Genomic DNA, 20,650 nt, shown 5'->3' with positions numbered 1-20,650 from the left:
AAGTCTAAATCACCTTTAAGTCCTAGCGCATCTGGGAGGTCCCACTCCCTGAAATCCCGGATGTCCTCAATCCGCCACTCCGCTGTACTGCCGAAGTCCGGATCCTCCTGAAGACTATCCCATAATAATCCCGGGCCACCAAAGTCATAGCCCTCTGGAGAACAATCTTTCGCAGTTCCCCAATATGCTTGCTCTGTATACCACTGCAGAGCCCTATAGTGATCTTCCAGCTCTACCTCCTGTTGGACCAGCTTGTCCAATTCGGATACCCATTGCTCCTGGGGTTGCTGTCCCAGGAATGACATCCGTAGTTCCCGCTGGTCTCTAATCTTTTGTTCGGAGCTTGGAAGACCCTGACCCCGGCGTATAACAGCCCTCTGCCATACTGACCGTCGAACCACTTGCCTCAGGTTCTGGTATTGTTCTGTAGGCAAAGCAGTGGTGTAGCAGGAGAGGATGACCCGCAGCAGCCCCTGGAATTCTGATACCACATCCATGTCCTTGTCAAGGCGACCGAAGTCTGCCGTCCTGTCGGTCAATCCCGGTAGAAAGTAAGTGTCCCTCAGACTAATAAGAAATCCCACCGCTTGCCACCAATGTCACGGAGCTGGCTAGTCCGACCGACTGCCTCCGCTGTCTTGTGCTCCCTTAGCCTGGGACAACACACTTTCCCCGGTTCCCCAGTCACTAGCCGAGACTCAGTGTAGGGTAAAACCAAACGAAGACTGATTTATTTTAGACACACAGAGCTGGATATATCCAGCAAAACACATATTTACATAAAACAAGATATTGGGACACAAACCGCCCCCTTAATCTGCCTCTCAGAGACAACAGGGCAGTAACGGGATTAACAATACAATAGGGGGGGAGACTGATTTGTACAACATTAAACATCAAAGAATGGTGGTCACTCCCTGGTGGCAGATCCTGGCTGTCTGCTGGAGATAATCCCCTCAACCAGTGATGAGAGGATACTGCTGGGGGTGACACAGAAGCCTTTACAAACCCAGGGCCCATAGTCAATAGGGAGGAGGCTGGCAGTCAGGCTTCTCCAGTGGCCCCAGTGATGGAGGCTTCCGTCACAATTCTCCCCCCTTCGAATTGGACTGACATAGGATGAGACCCCAAACGGGTTGACTCCGTAGTCAGTCAGTTTATTTGGCCCATTAATGCCCTCCCAAAATTGGTGCTCCTGCTGCTGCTGGGGAGATGGGCCGGCTGCGCCATCTCCCGGGTACCGCTGGGGAGTGATGCCGCCTGCATCCCCTCCCTGGTGCTCCTGTTGCCGTTGAGGAGGGAGTTCCGGTTAATCCGGTCCTGGAATTAGGTTCTGCTGCTGGGGAGGCGGGTCGGCCACTGTATCTCCCTGAATTCCTGCAGCTTTGGTAGGTGCTGGGCAGAGGCCAGCGATGCTCTGCCTGGTTGCCAGCACTTCAGCTGGGGTTAGGGAATCTTGTGGGTCGGCCTGCCGCTGGGGAGGGAGGGCCGGTTCCTCTGCTCCCGGACATGTGAGCTGCCGCTGGGAAGATGGACCGGCTGTCACATCTCTCGGTTCCTCCCACTGCCGCTGGGGAGGAAAAACAAGTTCCTCCGCTCCTGGACATGTGAGCTGCCGCTGGGGAGAAGGGCCGGCTGCCACATCTCCCTGGATCCCTGTAGTCATTGCAGGTGTGGGGCAGTAGCCAGCAGCGCTCTGCCCTGTTGCCAGCTCTTCAGCTGGGACTAAGAGATCTGGGCAGACTGCCCAGCATTCTGAGGCCCCCGGTGTGGAGACCGCAGTGTTATCCACCCCTCTTGGGTTAACATCCTCAGATGTAAAATCAGTTAGATCCACAATCTCTGGATCTGGTTGTGGAGCACAGTCGCACAGCTCCAGTATCGGATTTGGATTAGCTGCCCAGTATCCCTCTGACTCAGGGGTGGAGACCACAGTCCCATCCACCCCGCCTGAGTCAACATCCTCAGGTGACCACTCAATAACATCCACAAAATCCACACAATCCCTGGACACCGGGGCATTTTGTTGAACGCGGTCAAACAGTTTTTTATACGCCTTTTCCAGTTCCCACTCCTGCGTAATTAAAAAGTCTAAATCACCTTTAAGTCCTAGCGCATCTGGGAGGTCCCACTCCCTGAAATCCCGGATGTCCTCAATCCGCCACTCCGCTGTACTGCCGAAGTCCGGATCCTCCTGAAGACTATCCCATAATAATCCCGGGCCACCAAAGTCATAGCCCTCTGGAGAACAATCTTTCGCAGTTCCCCAATATGCTTGCTCTGTATACCACTGCAGAGCCCTATAGTGATCTTCCAGCTCTACCTCCTGTTGGACCAGCTTGTCCAATTCGGATACCCATTGCTCCTGGGGTTGCTGTCCCAGGAATGACATCCGTAGTTCCCGCTGGTCTCTAATCTTTTGTTCGGAGCTTGGAAGACCCTGACCCCGGCGTATAACAGCCCTCTGCCATACTGACCGTCGAACCACTTGCCTCAGGTTCTGGTATTGTTCTGTAGGCAAAGCAGTGGTGTAGCAGGAGAGGATGACCCGCAGCAGCCCCTGGAATTCTGATACCACATCCATGTCCTTGTCAAGGCGACCGAAGTCTGCCGTCCTGTCGGTCAATCCCGGTAGAAAGTAAGTGTCCCTCAGACTAATAAGAAATCCCACCGCTTGCCACCAATGTCACGGAGCTGGCTAGTCCGACCGACTGCCTCCGCTGTCTTGTGCTCCCTTAGCCTGGGACAACACACTTTCCCCGGTTCCCCAGTCACTAGCCGAGACTCAGTGTAGGGTAAAACCAAACGAAGACTGATTTATTTTAGACACACAGAGCTGGATATATCCAGCAAAACACATATTTACATAAAACAAGATATTGGGACACAAACCGCCCCCTTAATCTGCCTCTCAGAGACAACAGGGCAGTAACGGGATTAACAATACAATAGGGGGGGAGACTGATTTGTACAACATTAAACATCAAAGAATGGTGGTCACTCCCTGGTGGCAGATCCTGGCTGTCTGCTGGAGATAATCCCCTCAACCAGTGATGAGAGGATACTGCTGGGGGTGACACAGAAGCCTTTACAAACCCAGGGCCCATAGTCAATAGGGAGGAGGCTGGCAGTCAGGCTTCTCCAGTGGCCCCAGTGATGGAGGCTTCCGTCACACACTTACTGACGGACAGACAATTGTTAGGTAACTGTCCAGCCTTGTGTCAGTTTCACATAAGCCTTGGTGGCCCCTGACCAGAATCTGTAATACTCTAACATTAGTACATTAATGATCAAAAGTTTGTTTTCCCTTGGAGAATTGGTAATATATGTATCATTTTTGAAAAAAAAACCATGTGTGAGCAGGCAAAACCCATTTCTGTTATTTCTTATGGGATTCATATTTGACTGTAGGTTATAACAGGATGGCATAATTATAAAACAAAACATGCCAACAAAGAAAAATGAAATGACACCTGTTTCAAAGCCTGCATACCCTTCATTCTCTTAATAATTTAACATTAGTATATATGATATGATATTAGTAACAAAACCAGTATATACTGTCATAGTATATTGAACGTTGAAGTGACCAACAATCTATGGTCAGTTCAACACAGAGAAGCGTTGATGACATCACAATCACTCTGTGATGTCACAAACAGCTTTGGCTGTTTACGCTGAACGCCTGTCAATGAAAATCATTTCTTAATGAAAGCTGCAACGATGAGGATCATTCAACTCATTTGCTTTGTTTATTTTCCAGCTATTACCGTAAGGTGGTGGGTGAGTAATGTTACTGTGTTACATTTTTAGAAATATAATACCCCACAATAGTAGGATACGGGGAATACACATATTGTGTTAGGGACTGGCTCTGGATTTGCCGTATTTTAACCAATTACCACTGTGCATCTAAACTGCTGGCGACTGGCCTAAAAAAGCCAAGGCATAAGGCACATCATGGGGCAGAGGGGTATATAGGGGGTTAAAAGGCATATCATGGGGCACAGTGGCATATAGGAGGGTATAAGACATTTCTGGAGGCAGAGTGGCATTTAGAGGGTTAAAAGGCACATTAGAGTGGCAAATAGGGGGGTATAAGGCATTTCTGGGGGCAGAGTGGCAAGCCTGGGGCAGATGTGAATAACGGGGGGGCAGGTTGGCAAATAAAATATATATATATTTTTCTCAATCATAGCTTTTATTAAATATGAAAAAAATTTTTACATGAATTAATATTTACTAGTAAAACTTTTTTCCTATAGGGTAGTCTTCTAGTCAGGCTTTTTGTTTTTTTCCTAAATTAATATTTTGATTTTGGGGAGTCGTCTTATAATCAGAGTATTAATGTATGTATGTATATACATCATTGTTATGTTTTCATGGTAGGTTTTTGCATGTATCTGTAAATTAGCTTTTCATAAGCCTTTTCATACTGACCACCTTATTCTTCCCTTAGACCGATGCTAATGAACAGCTGTTCTTCAAGCACCTTGCCCACTTTGTCGTGCTACTGATAGCACTCACCTCGATATCTTGGGCTGTCTTTAAAGTTTGGGAGTATTACAGGGTTTCTCTGCCAAAAAAATATGTGAAGAGCTTGAAACCTAGAGAAGGAACTCGCCAGCAAACTAACATCTTAGCCATCAGGGAAAATGTGCAGACCCCAGCCCCACCCTCCACTATTTCTACAGTGAGGAGTGATCGCCATGTGAAAATCAACGATGTCGTGCGGGTTTGTTACATCCCGGCTGAGAACAAGGGGTGGAAAGTCTCCCCAGGCGGGATGAAGCATGTCAGGACATTGATATATGACGACATGCAGGCAATCTCTGAACGCAACACACCCCCAACAGCTCAAGACACCTCCAGCCTGTACCGTCGCTCGTCAATCCTCAAGGAAGCCCCAGAAGCTCAGGAGACCTCCGACCTGGACTGCCAACCTCTTCCTTCCATTAGTTTGTTAGCGAGTTTGAGGCGGCATGTAAAAATCAACAATGTTGTGCGCGTTTGTTTCATCCCGGCCGAGAACAAGGGTATAAAAGTCGCTCGGAAAGGGATTCAGCATGTGAACAGGAGACTGGCCTATGACAACATTGACTTTCTCAGAAAACCAGTACCACGTGCATGCAGGGAGAGGAAAGCCAGAAGAGATTAAGTCTCTCAAAAAACGATTGATCATGAGCTGAGACTGATCCATGAAAAAACAGTTGCCGGTACAAGCAGGCCAAGCAACACCAGAAGAGACAAGTGGAGTCACCCGCTCATAGGAACTGCTTGAAGCTGAAGCTTCTATGCTGCTGGAGGTGCAGGGGTGTAAATTGACAACTAGCTGAAGCCTTCTTTTCTGGAGTCAGAAATACAACCAGCTGTATGCAACAGCAGCAGGATTACTAGCAAGCATCCTGACTCCAGTAGTGGCAAAATATTCTCCTCCCCACCTGCCAACATGAGGCTCAGTTTTAGTCACTACCATCCTGTCACAGTACTACACAATTTGGGTCACAATCATAGATCCTAAATCTGTTTCTTTGAATAAAATCTGATTATTGGGGGTTCATTGCATATGAAAATGTGTAACAATACATCGCCGCTGACCACAAATGCGGGATTTGGAGCAAGCAGCCAAATTCTGGCATCATTTTCAATTATCACTTATTTTTAAGTCAGAAATGTTTTTAAAAAATGATGATGACAAAGATAACTGCATTTTAACTACTTAATGACCACAAAAAGATCAGTTAATGATGAATGACTTGCATGGCATGCTATAACATTAAATAAGCTTAGCTTAGGAAGCAATCAAATGGTGCTTTCTTTGCTTCAAAAGCAACATTGAAAATTCCTGTGGGGGCTCCATGTTATTGCTCCCCGGAGCATCCAGGTGCACCATATACAATATGACCGTGGCTGCCTGCTTTAAAAAAGATTACATTCAAATAGTGTTGCTTTGATAATTTAGGTTCTTTTAAAGCTTTAAAAACACACAAAACAAAACAAAGCTCCCACAAGCAGGAAATGTCCCAGATCTCTTACTGCAGAGCCTATCCTGGTGTGTGTATTTGGGTGTCTGTGTGGCAGAACCTGTCTTGGTGTGTGTGTGTTTGGGTGTGCAGTTTTATTTGGCTAAACTTGTTTTACATGGTTTGTGGACTGACTTTGTTTTACTGTTTAAGTAATTTAGTATTTGTGACATCCTTGAAGCAGGGCAATTCAATTTAGTTTTCAAACATATATGGTTTGATGGGGTAGACACCCCAGGGTACTTCAAATACTTAAAAGGTATTTTAACACCTTTCTACAACCAGCCTTTGTCAAAGCGTGTGGTAGTCATTTTTTGTGTGAGTTTTGTATTTCAGGCATCAATTTATAGCTCCTTATATATGTCACTGTCAATTTTTAATTTTGTTCAAACTGGATGGTTCCCCTGATGGTGACATCACTGCATAAGTGCTTTTACATGTAACCAATGCCCCCCACCAATATTTTAAATTATACTTTACTAATTACATTGTGATTAGAAAGCTGGGCTCCATTGACTTTCATGGTTTAATGCAGTACTTGTATTCAACCTGCAGAAGAGCCCAGAGTTTTCTGTAGAGACCCTCTTGGAAATGTGTTTATTTGTTAACAGGTGCAGCCATCTTGCGAAAGGCAAAATCTCTTGCGGTGCTGCTTGTGACCGCTCCCCAGAGCGTCCTGGGGTGGGCTTTCCATGTTGAATGCCTCATTACCAAGGCATTTCAGCAAAAACATTGAAGACCGCGACACCATCATTAATCGTTTCTTAATCTCTTTTAAATCAGGCGTCCACTGCCATATTATGTATGGCGAATGTTGATTCCCCAGGGAGGGGCGACACGGGGCCCCTGCTTCAGTTCTCAGTGTTGCTGAATGCCTTAACCGCTCATTTAATCCCATGGTGTGCCAGGCGTATCATTGGTCATTTTTTTTTTTGGTCAAGACAAAATGATGTTTTACATTTATGAATATGGTTTCAAAAAACCCTTCATGTGCTGAAGAAAGCAATACACAGTATTTGTGGGTTCACTAATTGAGAAAAAGGGACATTACAGATAAGAAAAACATGAAAATTGCTCCACTCCTGTAGTGTAAAAAAAAGCCCTGGTTCTTAAGAGCTAATGAACTCAGAAAGTACTTTCACGTGGATTTCTGATGTATAAGACAGTTAATATGACAACACAGCAGAGTTGGTGTGCATGTTGTAGTTTTCACATTTTAAAAAAAAAGTTATAAGGGATTTATTTTAAATTGCAGATCAAATGTTGGATATGAGACGTGGAAGAAGTTGCACAATTTACAGAAGATTTATGCATTTGAACTTGTAGTTTATACTATACTTCTCTACCCATTTCATAAACTTTGTATTAACATTAATGGAGTCTTTAGGTGAGGTTCATAGCTTATTGGGCCAACATAGAAAGAGATGTAAAGTTACATAAGCTTTACATATGCTTAGGTAACACTATATCTTTTTCTATGTTGACCCAATAAAGAAGTATTAACCTCCCATTTTCTCTTGGGTTAATGCAGCCATATTCATTTGTTTCAGTTAATATTGGGATTCCATATTGTATTCCTGCTGGACTCGGTCTCCTTCTTTAATGAGACATCCCTAGATATTACAGTTAGCTTAGGAAATTCAGTACCTTTTTCAGGACAGGTTGACCATAAAATTAAGTTTAATTTACAGTCTAACTAAACATCTAACTATGAATGCTTTAGTTCATACCAGGGTCTCATTTCCCCTCAAATGTATTTTGTATGTTCTTGTTTAGTGTATACTTTTGTCAGCTATTTATTATATGTCAATGAGGCTTCAAGTTCATATAACAGCATCATGAACTCCAGCCTATTGTTTGCCAAGGTCACACACACCTTTTTCCCAATAAAAGCTTTACCTAGTTTCTCCTCAGCATATAAACTCTTAATCCTGCACTGATCGGTTAAATTAGATAGTTCATGACTCTTGCCCATCAAACACATAAATATGTGCTTTCCATCTACATTAGCTTTTATTATGTGGAGTCAACACTATTAGATTCAGCTTTATAACCAAGTAAAATAAAACCATACATACACACATTTCATATATATATACTTAAGTGGCATCTTCCTCTAGGAGACCTCTAAAGCCAGAGTTGGAACATACATCGCTTTCAACAGTGATATACTGATATATTGACTATTGCCTGCCTCCTCAATTTCTTACAACACCCAACTCTACCTGGCTGAAACACCTTTGCCCTTCTATTCCCAATAATATATATCACTCATGGCTGTAGAATTTTGGCCTATGAGCTTATTTTGACTGGTGGGGCATGGCAGGGGATGGTAGGGACATGACAGGGGCAGGTAGGGGCCATGATAAGGTCTGACGGGAAGAGCATGGCAGGGGTAGGGGGAACATGGCAGGTGGGGACAATACAGGGGCTGGTGGGGGCAATACATAGGTTAGTGTAAGGTTATAGACAGAATGTTTATAAATTAAGACAATTTAGTACTGCGGCTACTCTCCCTAAAAGTGGGTGCCCAGCCAAGATGACTCCAAGGGCACAATGCAGAATGTCACAAATTTTAAGAAAAACTCATGCGGAAAACCAGGTAATTCCAAATGGTTCATTTACTTTTTCATTGCCAAGACCATAAACTAAGACCTTGTGCAGATGTGCCTCAGTCAGAGAGTTGTGTCCACATAATACCTACCTGCATATGTAGTTAAGTTCGAGACCCAGTGTCCCTAGTTCCATAATGTGCCAAATTTCAGTCTGTGTGTGTACAACCTGTTCACTGTCCCTAATTCCAAGGTCTGTGCCGTCCTTGTGGTAGTCGCATTATTGCAGTATTTTTTCCACCCGCAACTGCCGATTACACGCTAAGAGTTTCAGCACTCAGCTATCCTGCTCTGTGTATGTACATGGTCTGTTGTTTCATTGCCAAGCTATTGTTATTCCTACATGCTTTCACTTTACAATTTCACAAACTGACTTGTGGCAAAGGTGGCATCCTATGGCTGAAACACCTAAACACTATATGACTGAAAGTATTTGGACGCCGCTCCTAATTATAGTGTATTTGCAAGTAACATCAAAAGTAGCACAGGATATATAGACATACAACAGTGAACCTAAATATGGAAATGTAGTTAAGTTGATATGGAATAATAACTTGCATAAGATGATACAAAAGAGAAGGAAGAGCTTGCAGACTTGTACTCACACTGTTCCATGAGTAGTGGTTGTATTTCAGTGTGCTTCCATCATTCTCTATCTGAGATTAAAAGAAAAAGTAATAAATTCTACGAATACTTCTATTGCCTATAACATTTGCCAAAATCACTTTATAGCTTATGTTAAAACATGCTCATAAAGACACACCAGAAAGGGGCTATGTTCTGCTACAGCCCATATGGAGAGCTGCAGCCAGGACCACCATTTAGCCATATAACCAGAAGACTATCCGAGACTCCACAAACCTGTATAAGCACAATCTATGCTGTATAACATTCACCAGTAATGAAAGTATTTGCCACCTAAAACACGCAGATACCCAGAGTAATGACGGAAAGCCTGCTTTATAGCTAGTCCTGGTATAAAGACAACTTCATCTGCAAAGGGTACAACCGCTAAAGGTAAGTAACACAGTGTAGGAGGCAGAGAGGTACCTAGAGAGTATATGGCACCTGGGGCGGATTCTGTATGTGGCACCCCTCCTCCCAAAAAACATAAAAAGTGTATTTTTTATTTATTTTCACAAATGTGTAAACTGTATGTAAACTGAAAATAAATTAAATAAATTTAATCAGTTTAAATAAATAACATTTACTGAACAGATATGGTACAGCATAACTCATATCACGGTATACAGAGCCTGAGATTGATGGTGGTACAGTGTAACTCCCATCACTATACACTGAGCCAGACATTGATGGTAGTGCAGCATAACCCCTATAACCATATGCTAAGCAAGACTTTGTGCCACCTCTGCCCCTGAAAAAGTCTACCTGTTCCACTGCTGCCCCATTAACATCCAGCCTGTGCCACCACTGCCCCTTTAGCAGCCAGCCTGTGCCATTTGTGCTCATTTAGCAGCCTGCCTGTGCCACCTCTCCCCCTTTAGCAATCTGCCTGTGTCACCTCTTCCCCTAAACACTCAATTAATTTATTCACACACTGACTCTCCTGCACCCCCTTTCCTCTCTTGCAGAATTCACTGGTCCGGGGGCCAGCTCAGCATCACTGGGGCAGCGCAGACTTCTATGCGGCCAATGGCCGCCTAACACAGGCCCACAGCTTACTGTGCCTGTGGCACCCGCACACTGTGTGAGAAAACGCTTTTCCCGCCAAGGGGAAGCAGGAACCGAGGCCAGACAAGAGTTTTCTAGCACAGCGTGTGGGCGCTGCGGCGGTAAGCTGCGGGCCTACGTTAGACAGCCGTAGAAAACGTGTTTTTATTTCATAATCATGCTAAACACAAACTCTAGTGAAAAAATAGATATTCGCCTCTTGTCACTCTGGTCAGTATTTTGTTTTTTCCTCCTTTTTGTATTAATTCGTGTCTTTTGGTGGGGGGGGGCACATGTGACCCTTAATCTCAGCAAGTAAGACTGGTTTATGGCTTTTCTAGCATGATAACAAGCGGATCTACAAAAATTAGTGGCAGCATCCTGGCACTTTGAATCTCACTCCAGCAGGACCTGTTACCATCAAATTGGCATCCGTTTGTGGAAGTCAGTGTGATCCTGAGCCAACTGCACTTTATGCCATATCAGAGAGGTGACACAAAATACCTCTTATGCATTATTAGATGTGCCAAAATACACATTGAAGAGAAAACTGCCACGTTCACAAAAAAATAATCAGCAATAATTAAAAGACAAATGAAGATAAAGATCTAATAAAATAGAAAGGGTAAAAGCGCTAGAAAGATAAAACAATTAGGTAGTAAAATAAGTCTTTAAATCTTGGTTTAAACAGTCTTTTTATTATAAAAGGTTTTGTAGATATACAGCTGCAGACCACTTGCCAAGGATCCCTCTTTTTTTCACAGCCTGAGGAAGCCTGCTATTAGGCAAAACGCGTTGTGTGTTATTTTATATATTTTACTAGGTTTTATTACCAGCTTGAATAAATAGTTTTTTAAAAAAAATAAGTTATTCTTGCTCCTGGACTTGTTTTTACTCTTTTATATATTTTATACATTGCTCACCAAAAAGTGAGTATAACTGACACCATATCCTACTTTTAATTGTACCTTTTATATGGAAAGCACTATGTCTGCCTTCTTTTCATAACCGCGCACGTACATCACGTTCCAAAAAGTCATCAAAAGAACCGTAAGAGTACAACACAAGAATATCCCTAGGCGAGGATCATATCGCCCAAGCGCAAATTTAGGGGCTAATCATTAAGTCCCAATAATTTGACATAATAAGACAAACTACACCATTGTGCTTTTCTTTCTTTTTAATAACCACTATCCGTGTGAAGCGCAACCACTACCCCCCTGTGACTACTGAAGATAAAGATCTAGCTGACTGCCTAAGTACTTCCGTTCATATTTTACAGAGGAAGGGTAAGGGGAAAGGTCCTTTGTTAGTGAGACATGCAGGGTTTATAGAGGAAGAAGTTCTACTTGAATTCTTCAAAGTAAAAATGAACAAACCCATAACAGCTGATAACATACAGCCAAAGTTATTAGAAGAGGTTTAGCATGTCCTTGCAAAATGGCTAGCAGACTTATTTTTACCAGTTCCTATTGACAGTAGTACTTCACAAAAAAGGGTTACTGGAAAGACTCAGCCAACTACAGCAAGACCAGCCAACTACAACAACAACATTAAGTCTTATGTCAGAAGCTGGGAAGTTAATGGAAACCATACTAAAGTGGTGTGACATCAGAACAGAACCCATTTCACCATATTGCGTGAAAACTGTGTGTGTTATTTGTTCTATTGTACAGCTAATACCAGATTTTAAATGGATGTCTCGTGATTTGAGCCTTGAGATATTTTGAGTAGCACACATTGTTCCTCAGAGAACAATGTCCCAATTTGTCTTGCCCATGTCAGCGTATATGACAATGAAGCTGGCCTCTTATCAAACAGCTCAATTTGTCCTGAAAGAAAAATATAAAGGTTTTCTTAGGTTAAGCATAAGCTGTTTATCTATCTGCAACAAAAATACCAAAAATATCATGGCCTTCCAATAAGAAATATGTACCCTGACCCCCAGCACAAAAAAGGTTAATTGCCAATGGTTTCAATGCAGCAAGAACAATAAGGGAGGCACCATAAAGTACAGGTTGTGTGGGTATCTATGAATGATGTAAAAGGGACACTCCAGTAGGACCTTCGCAGAATGTATATGAAACCATTAGGACCAGGGCTTTTTTTACACTACAGGATCAGAGCAGTTTTCATGTTTTTACCATGTTCAGTGTACCCACACAATTTGTATAGTTTTTTTCGGCAAACGTTGGGCCATTTTAACACAATTTAAATTCTATCATTCTACAGCGAGCAAGATTATTAAAAAAAACATTCAAGACAATCCTCCCAGAACTGGACAAAAAAAAAAAAAACAATGAGTTACCTCTCAGACTCTATAGGTGTCAGTTTGCAAAGCTGCATCTGGACAAACCACAAGACTTCCAGAACACTTTCCTTCGGACAGACCAAAGTGGAGATGTTTGTTCTTCGTCAAACGTGGCACTGTGTGCTGATAATGCAAACACCTCATACCAACCGTCAATCACAGTGGTGGAGGGGTGATGACTTGGGCTTGTTTTGCAGCTATGAGACCTGGGAACCTTGTAGTCATTGAGAACTCCTCTGTACGTTAAAGTATTTGAACGTTTCCCTGCACAGCAACTAGGTGGGGTTCTCCTCAGTTGAAGACATCTCTTAAAAGGCAAGTAATGGTTGCAGGGAAAGGGACAAATGCATGTAGGGGGGCTTCGTCACAAGAATTTAAAAGAGACAACTCGCCAATCAAATGCCCCCATGGGAGATTATTTTCTGTTTGCTTATTACTTGCACTTTATGTAGAGGAATTGATGCTGCAAAGCGGCAGCCATCCACCCCGCCAAGTGAAAGTATCATAGGAACACGGATTTTGATAGAATTTAAGAACCATTTGGCCCATCTAATCAGTTTTTTTTCTTACTGTAAAGTCCCTAACACTGAATCAGCCTCTACCACTGCTGCAGGAAAATTGTTCCATTTATCCGCCTCTATCTTGGCAAAGTATAACTTCCTTACACTACACCGAAACCACTGATGCTCCAGTTTTAGACTATGTCCTCTTCTAACATTTCTCCTCTGAAATAACCTTTCCTGCTGTACTTTGTTAAATTCCTTTGAGTATGTTTCGATCACATCTTCCCTCTCCATTATTTATTCTAAGATTATACAGATCAAGATTCCGTAGTTTTTCCTGCTATTTGTTATCCTGCAAACCGCTTTACCATTTTGATAGCCCTCCTCTGAACTCACTCCAAATATCAATATCCTTCAAGAGATGGGGTCTTCAGAACTGTACACAATACTGTAGGGGAGGCCACTAATGCCTCTCGTTATGAAACCCAGCACCCTTCCTTGCTTTTCAACATTTTATTGCATTGCCTGCTTGCCTTTAAGTCCTCAATTACTCAATAATTACTCCATTTTCCCTCTCTTCTGTTGTCACTGACAATGCAGCATCTTTAGGTTAATTTCTATAGCCATGAAATCTACGATGAGTCCATTGCTTTATAATGAACTGCTTAATGAGCGAGCTGAAACCACAACTCTCCCTTTAGTGAATAGACCCCACCGTGGTGAAAACGTTTGAAAATTGGTTTTACCACCACAGCAAACTTTGTATAGAAACACCTTTCTGTGTATGCCATTTGTTGCTTATTCATTTCAAGCGTTAGGTGCTGCCATTTTCTAAAATTAATCTAGACAAAAATAAAATGTGTTTCTTTATTGACCCAGTTTAACAATAGTAATGTAATAAGGAAAATGCAGACATGATAATCACTAGAGATGGAGAAGTAAAAGGCCAAGTGACATTTTAAACACCCCAGAACATTACAAACTGTTAGCCCACAAATTCATAAGATCCCTCCTGCAGATCACCGCATGAGAGAGCTTGAATGTAATGTTTTAATATAATTTAATATAGGGAAGTGTTCCTTCCCTTATGGCGTAACCTGAATGGGGGGAAAAAAAAAACCTGAGGAGGAGAGAGCACAGCTCCAACAACAATATGAAAGAAAATCTCATGATATATCCTATGCCAGATGGATGTTCTAAGAAAATGAGGTTTCCAGTGAATTGAATCTTTCAGTTCCATATACATATTGTACAGTGGATGCTAAGCGGAAGTGGTTACAGAGCTAGAAGGGCTCATCTTTGATGTAACGGCTGAACATGGTGAAGGCAGCAATGGGTTTGTCTGTTGGAACCATGTGTCCAGCTCCCTGCAAAAATGATAATCAGTTGATATGTTGTTAATATAGATTGAAACGGACAGCAGATTACAGTCTAATGTTACCAAGGGTGGGAAACACAGAAAAAGAGGCGCTTTGAATGCGGTCAGAATGAAAACTAAAAGAATATGGATGGAACCTACTGTGCTAGTGTGAAAAGGATGTAAGATAATGGGAATCCCTGAATAAAGATCTCCATACCTTGATGGTAAGGAAGGTCAAGTTAGAAAATTCTTTTACAAAGCCACCAATTTGTTGCTGATCACCTTCGTTATACAGCCATGGCCGACGCTGTACCTGCAGCTGAAGAATCCAAGGGATGTAATTTGGAGTTAATGATAAACAAGTAATAACAGCGCACACTCATGCAAGTGAATATATGTGTAGATGAAAGGCAAACACAACTGGCCTCTCACACATACTCACATACCTTTTGTTCTAAAGAATCCACAAACCACTGATCTCCAAGGAAGTTGCATGCCATATCCACATCTCCGTTATATACCAAAATACGATATTTCTGGAAAGAAAGTTCAGTTTTCTCATTATTTATAGGAGTCACCCCATGTCCAAGAAGACATATTGACTCACGATTATGAGGCTTCAGCTGCAAATACATGAATATTTCTGCATCTCACCATAGCACTCAACAGCTTCATGTAATGGTCTTTCATGGTCTGATACACTCGTCCATATGTTCTGTAAACATCAAAGCTGCAAAAAAATAATAGTTCTTACATTAACCTAACCTGTCAGGACCCCTTCTAACACTTCAATGACTTATCCCCTCCTCTTATTCAATATCCTGGTCAAAGTACCTTTTAGCTAAGGGGTAACTAATGGGATGAGGTTGTGGAGCTGCAACTATCAGACACCCTGAGAATTCACTTCTGAGTCACACTAGCTTACAAGTAGAATCTATCAGTAGCATCACCTGCAGACCTCCCATTGCTGCACCTCAGGAGGTATGTTAAGGGCCTTCCTAACATATTCATTGTTCAGGAATTTGCTAGAAGCCGTGCTGTTTACACAGGGAGGGTCCATTCGTACAGGCTTCTGGACAAGGGACAGAGACACTAGTTTCTGAAGAAAAAAAAATTAAAAAAAATTGGTACACTCAAATTCAAGACAAACTTCAGACACAAAGTACTGTTGGTTACAGAGGGTTTTCCAACACTACTAAATAATGCCGTAAATACTTACCCTGCTCCAGTGTTTGAAAACATTAGGAGAAAGTATGCCATGATGATACACAGTAATGTGATCGCCATAGTCCCTATTAATAAATAAAAAAAAAAGAAGCATGGGCAGCGGGTAAACATAATGGTTCAAATTGAGTGCCATCAGTGATATAAAATATAGTCACACTGACCAGAAAAGAAATAAATAACAGCGCTCGACTCCCAACCTTCGCTGGAATAAACTATTTTATGTTGGTGTCCCACTGAGTTTTAAGGGCAGCAATGTTTTGAGTGCTTTAGCGGCCTTAATTTAACCAATATGAAAAACATTATGGAAAACCTGCTGTGTATTAGAAACCCTTGAGATTTGAAGTTAGTAATTTGTGGTATATAATCCCACTGGATTTTACAAAACAAGTGAAATAGTTACCTGATCTCCCCAGGAGCACCCCCTGCGCATGCTTCATACAGGTTGTAGATATTTAGACCTGTGCTGTAGACATCATGCATAGCCTCTTGCACCTTTAGAGCACAAAGGAATATGAAAGGAATATTCTCCTGATACAACATAAAGGCAAAAAAAAAAAAAAAAAAAAGATCCACTTAACCCTTAACTTACTCACCCTTAACGAACAATTAAGATCAGGGTTGTCATGAAACTGACAGTTTCCTCCTTCACAGCATGACTTTTGCAATTCAGCCCACAGCCTGAAGAGGGTATAAAAAAAAAAAAATGTAACAAAGTTACCTGCGGTTCCAAAAACAAAAATGTTAAAAAGGCAAAATGCACATATTTGAGTTTTAGAAATGAACACAGTGGACTTTAATATATTGTAACAGTGGCAGTCACACAAAGGGAGAAAACACAATAGGGTTCATTGCTTGGGAAGATAAAAAGGGACATGTAATGGCGCTACAGTGATTTGGGGCATTCATGGAATGTGAAGAAACACCAAAAGGTAGACTAGACAAAAATGAATTGCTTAGGTGCAGGGGATGTAAACATTGCTGTATATGAAAACTCATCAATGAAATATGGATAACATTAAGCGATAACTGACGGCAAGCAATAAAGTAGCCAAACAAATAAAAAGTCTCCGGGAGACTTTGACATAATTATCCACGTTAGGAATTCCCCATTAGTCTTTCCCAACATTATGCAAATAGAACAGAGCCATGAGGATGAGCATCTGCTGGGGCTCCATAAATAAATATGTATGGTGTTAAAAGGAGATTTACGCTTTATGAAACCATTAGTTCCATTAGAAAAGTATAGTTAAAATGATACCATTTATTGGCTGAGAGTTTAATTGCAAGCTTTCGAGACCAAGTTGTTAGGTCCCTTCCTCAGGCATTAATTAATCAGTTCCATTAGTAATTGTCAAAGAATGCTACTTAAACTGTTTAGCTGAAATTAATCTGCACCGTGCCAGAAAGACTGGCAGGTAGACAAAGACAGAGGCAGGTGACCTACTTAACTATGAAGAAGCAACGCATATTATTAAAAGTATTAAGTAACTTACTGGCTTCCCAAGATACCATGATAGTAAGCGAAAAAAATCAATGAATTGTCATTGATTTCATAGCTACTCAAGCCATTTCCCACAGCGATTCCCTGAAAATCAAAGTAGTACATATTATAAGAAACTGCCAAATCTATCCGTGAAGAGGTTGGGGTACAGTATGAAACTACAGTCAGTTTGTGAAGTGCACAGACTTTTCCACAATGAGATTCCTCACACAAAGTGATGTCTATTATTTGGTTAAGGCTACAGCTACAGTAGAAGTCGTCTAAATTACATGAAGATTATTATAGCCCTTCATAGACTTTTAGTGTGTTTTCTTATTGTCTACAGTTCCTTACAATCTCAGCGCCTCACCTTCAGATTAATAGCAGGGTCCTGCGAGACCTCTACCGCCAGTGACGGAACATAAACTCCTCCATAACTCTCCCCGGTTATGAAAAAGTCATTCTGACTGAATTCTGGGAAAAGGCGGAAAAACTCCTTCAATGCCAGGTAATTTAGGTGAGCAACCTAAAGAAAAGCAAGACAACAAATAGTTAAACCAATGGATTGTGTGGTGTATAGGGAGTCAATAAAGAAGAGCTAAGTAAAGAAACAGTATGTACAAATCAATCACGGCAGATACACGAGGTTGTATGGGACAGAAACCAACTCCTTAAAGAAATAAAGCGTGTGACACCAACTTGGATAAAACACTTAACCTCTTACCAACACATACATACATTATATATATATATATACATACATATACATATACACACATAGCTATATACCCAGAGCACCCCAAACTTAATTTTTAAAGCTTGCCAATCGCCCTATAAGCCTGGAGGCATCACACAGCACCTTAACACTTCACCGTTTCAAAGAGTGCAACTATTAACCCAACAAAAGCCACGACAACATATTGTTATAGAACAAACATTTATAAATAATGAATTACGGACAGGCAGGTACTCAACAGACTTAAGGTCATTGCAGACAGCTTTAGTAACTCACATTAGGTAATGAAAATCTGCCTCATAGTATAGACCATCCTCCCACCTATAGCGCATGGCGAACTGCTTGCATGGGCTAAAAGCGCGGTAGAACCCAGAACAGTCTAAGTTATATAATCAGTATTATCACTTATGGTACAGGGCCTCGCAAACAAGGTTTCCTCTTCTAACAACGTACCTCTGTGTCATTAGTCTGATAGCTTTTATCATCTGAATAAGAGAAACCGACACCAACTGGAGCCTCAAGGTACAGGACATTTGCAATCTAAGAAACAACAATTACATAAATAGTTTAATCTGAAAAGAGAGTGGTGAATAAATTAACATGATCTTGCAGAACCATTTTGGGGTTCACCTTGTTCCAAGAGTAGGGGTTGTATTCCAATGACACTCCATCTGGTTGGATCTGGTAAATGAAAGACAATGGTTAGACTTTAGCCCATTACAGGTGTCCAGTACAGTCGCCTAGGTATATGCAACACAGGTGCTCCAGCTGTACGCACCAAAAAGGGGCCGTGTTCTGTAAGAAGTCCATCAAGTGAGCTGCATCCAGGACCCCCGTTCAGCCACAAGACAACAGGGTTGGAGCCAGGATCTTTCTGCGATTCCACAAACCTACGGAGACAGAGACACGGCGAAGGTTAAAGAGTCCAAAGCAGACATTACCACATTTATGAGCCACAGGGACACTCACCAGTAGTGGAGATGTTTGTTACCCGGCACAGTCAGGTATCCAGAGTACTGTTGGAATGACGGCTGCTTAGCAAGCCCTGGCAGGTAGATTATTTCATCTCTAGAGGGGGCACCTTTTACAAATCCGGTTCCAAGAAGCAAACAACAGAGCAGCACAAGCTCCATCTATGTAAAAACACGGTGACGAATACCGCAAATCAGTGTCAAAGAATCGGGGTGACAACGAAAAATGATCTCTTAGATTACCGCCCTTTGTGTAAATGTTTGTAAACATCCACCTCTCCTACTCGGTAACCCTTAGCTTTTGAAGTTCTCCCAAACCGTCCCCTATTAACCTCTTGTTAACAATCACCGACCTGTTCTATGGCCTTTCTGTCTTGGCTCTACCGCTCTTATATTGTCTGTCTCTTGATCGCCCGGTTCCTTTTTTTCCGTGAAGTCGGTGACCGGACACTTCCTCGTTCCAGTTGCGTACCGCTGTCATATGACTTAGAGGCGTTTTCGGTGTCACGTGCACAAAATGGGCACGTGACGTGTAGGCGCTTGCAGCGTTTGGAGGGTGTCGGCGTATCGCAGCCTGTATGTGTCACAGTCGTGTGAAAAACAACAGAAAATGTTTAACAAATGAAGCTGTGAATTAAATACATTCTTCTTAGAAATGCTTTTCTCGTTAATGCACAGAGCCTTCCATAGATTAAAAAGTCATATAAACCCTCGCTGTATGCGGTAATAATACTAACCACATCCCCTGAAACTAAGATGCCCTTCAGTTTGTTTCAGATGGCGGGAGATTAATGTTTCTTATAGTTTTAACCCACTGAGTACCTGAGCCTACAGATTAGGCTTAACCAGGGATACCTTTATTATCAAGGACAAATTATTATTATTATTATTAAAAGATATAAAATATTTACAAAAATGTGAGGGGTGTACTCACTTTTCTGAGATACTGTATATATATAAATATATATATGTGTGTGTATGTAGCGTTTTATAATTGCCCCCCCCCACTTTGGTCCCTGTCCCCCCATGTGCCCCCCCTAAATATGAAAGCTGGAGACACCACTGTTGTCTGCTCCCCCCCCCCCACACACACACAATGAGCTAGCTTTTAAGTCTTAATTAATTTAAATTGATTATTAATGAAAATTTAGTTTTTGTATATATTTTCTTTAAATCCTTGAAGATACATTAAAAATGGGCACTCTTTGGGTCATTGAAGCCTTCAGTTTGATGTGGTTCTCCGCTGTGCTTTTTTAACTGTCAGTATCTTCTGTCCGTTCTGTAAAATAAAGTTTATTTATCTACCTCTCGGTGTAGTAGATACCTGGAACGGACTTTCAATGGAAGTAGTATAGGGAAACAAAAGTACGCCATAGGTACAATGCTGTAAGTTGTTGTATATGCAAAATCGATATGTTCATTAGTATTTAGCTTTCATATTGCAGAGGTGATTCAGCCACTTAGGATGCAGTGGTTAATTTTTCGGCCGTTTTTGGTGCTAAAAAAACCATTATTCGTATTACACACCAAATTTTATGGCACAATCTATTTCTTCACAGACCTACATGTACAGTATTAATACTGTAATATTTACCACATTAGTGAGACTATATTTTGCACGATACTACAGCATGCTTGTTATTTGATTTGATTTTTAAGGAGACATGATTGCATCAGAGTTTAAAAATCTTTTTTTTCACTGTGTCCATAGTGTCCCTTTTTCACCTCTTTGCTTGTTTGGCAAACTTAGTTATAA

The 20,650-nt window shown here is 41.8% G+C and overlaps 1 protein-coding gene across 1 annotated transcript; it reads right to left on the bottom strand.

Moving 5' to 3' along the window:
• Nucleotides 1–14,403: 14,403 nt before the first annotated feature.
• LOC149281602 (lysosomal protective protein-like) lies at nucleotides 14,404–19,056 on the bottom strand. The gene is made up of 14 exons (XM_089499176.1): nucleotides 18,893–19,056; nucleotides 18,702–18,813; nucleotides 18,554–18,604; nucleotides 18,377–18,463; nucleotides 17,558–17,713; nucleotides 17,201–17,292; nucleotides 16,301–16,385; nucleotides 16,108–16,199; nucleotides 15,700–15,772; nucleotides 15,431–15,579; nucleotides 15,135–15,210; nucleotides 14,927–15,016; nucleotides 14,698–14,799; nucleotides 14,404–14,487 (listed from the first exon to the last, which is right to left on the bottom strand). Exons 1-14 carry the CDS (start codon nucleotides 19,054–19,056, stop codon nucleotides 14,404–14,406), a joined length of 1,413 nt encoding a protein of 470 aa, XP_089355302.1.
• Nucleotides 19,057–20,650: the final 1,594 nt, after the last annotated feature.

The sequence above is a fragment of the Sceloporus occidentalis genome, unplaced genomic scaffold (genome assembly GCF_023333645.1).
Source record: "Sceloporus occidentalis isolate IW3139 unplaced genomic scaffold, rSceOcc1.0.p SCAF_130, whole genome shotgun sequence".
In the NCBI taxonomy this organism is placed as follows: Eukaryota; Metazoa; Chordata; class Lepidosauria; order Squamata; family Phrynosomatidae; genus Sceloporus; species Sceloporus occidentalis.
Note: the sequence above shows the minus strand (reverse complement) of the source record. Positions and strands in the feature narration are given on the sequence as shown.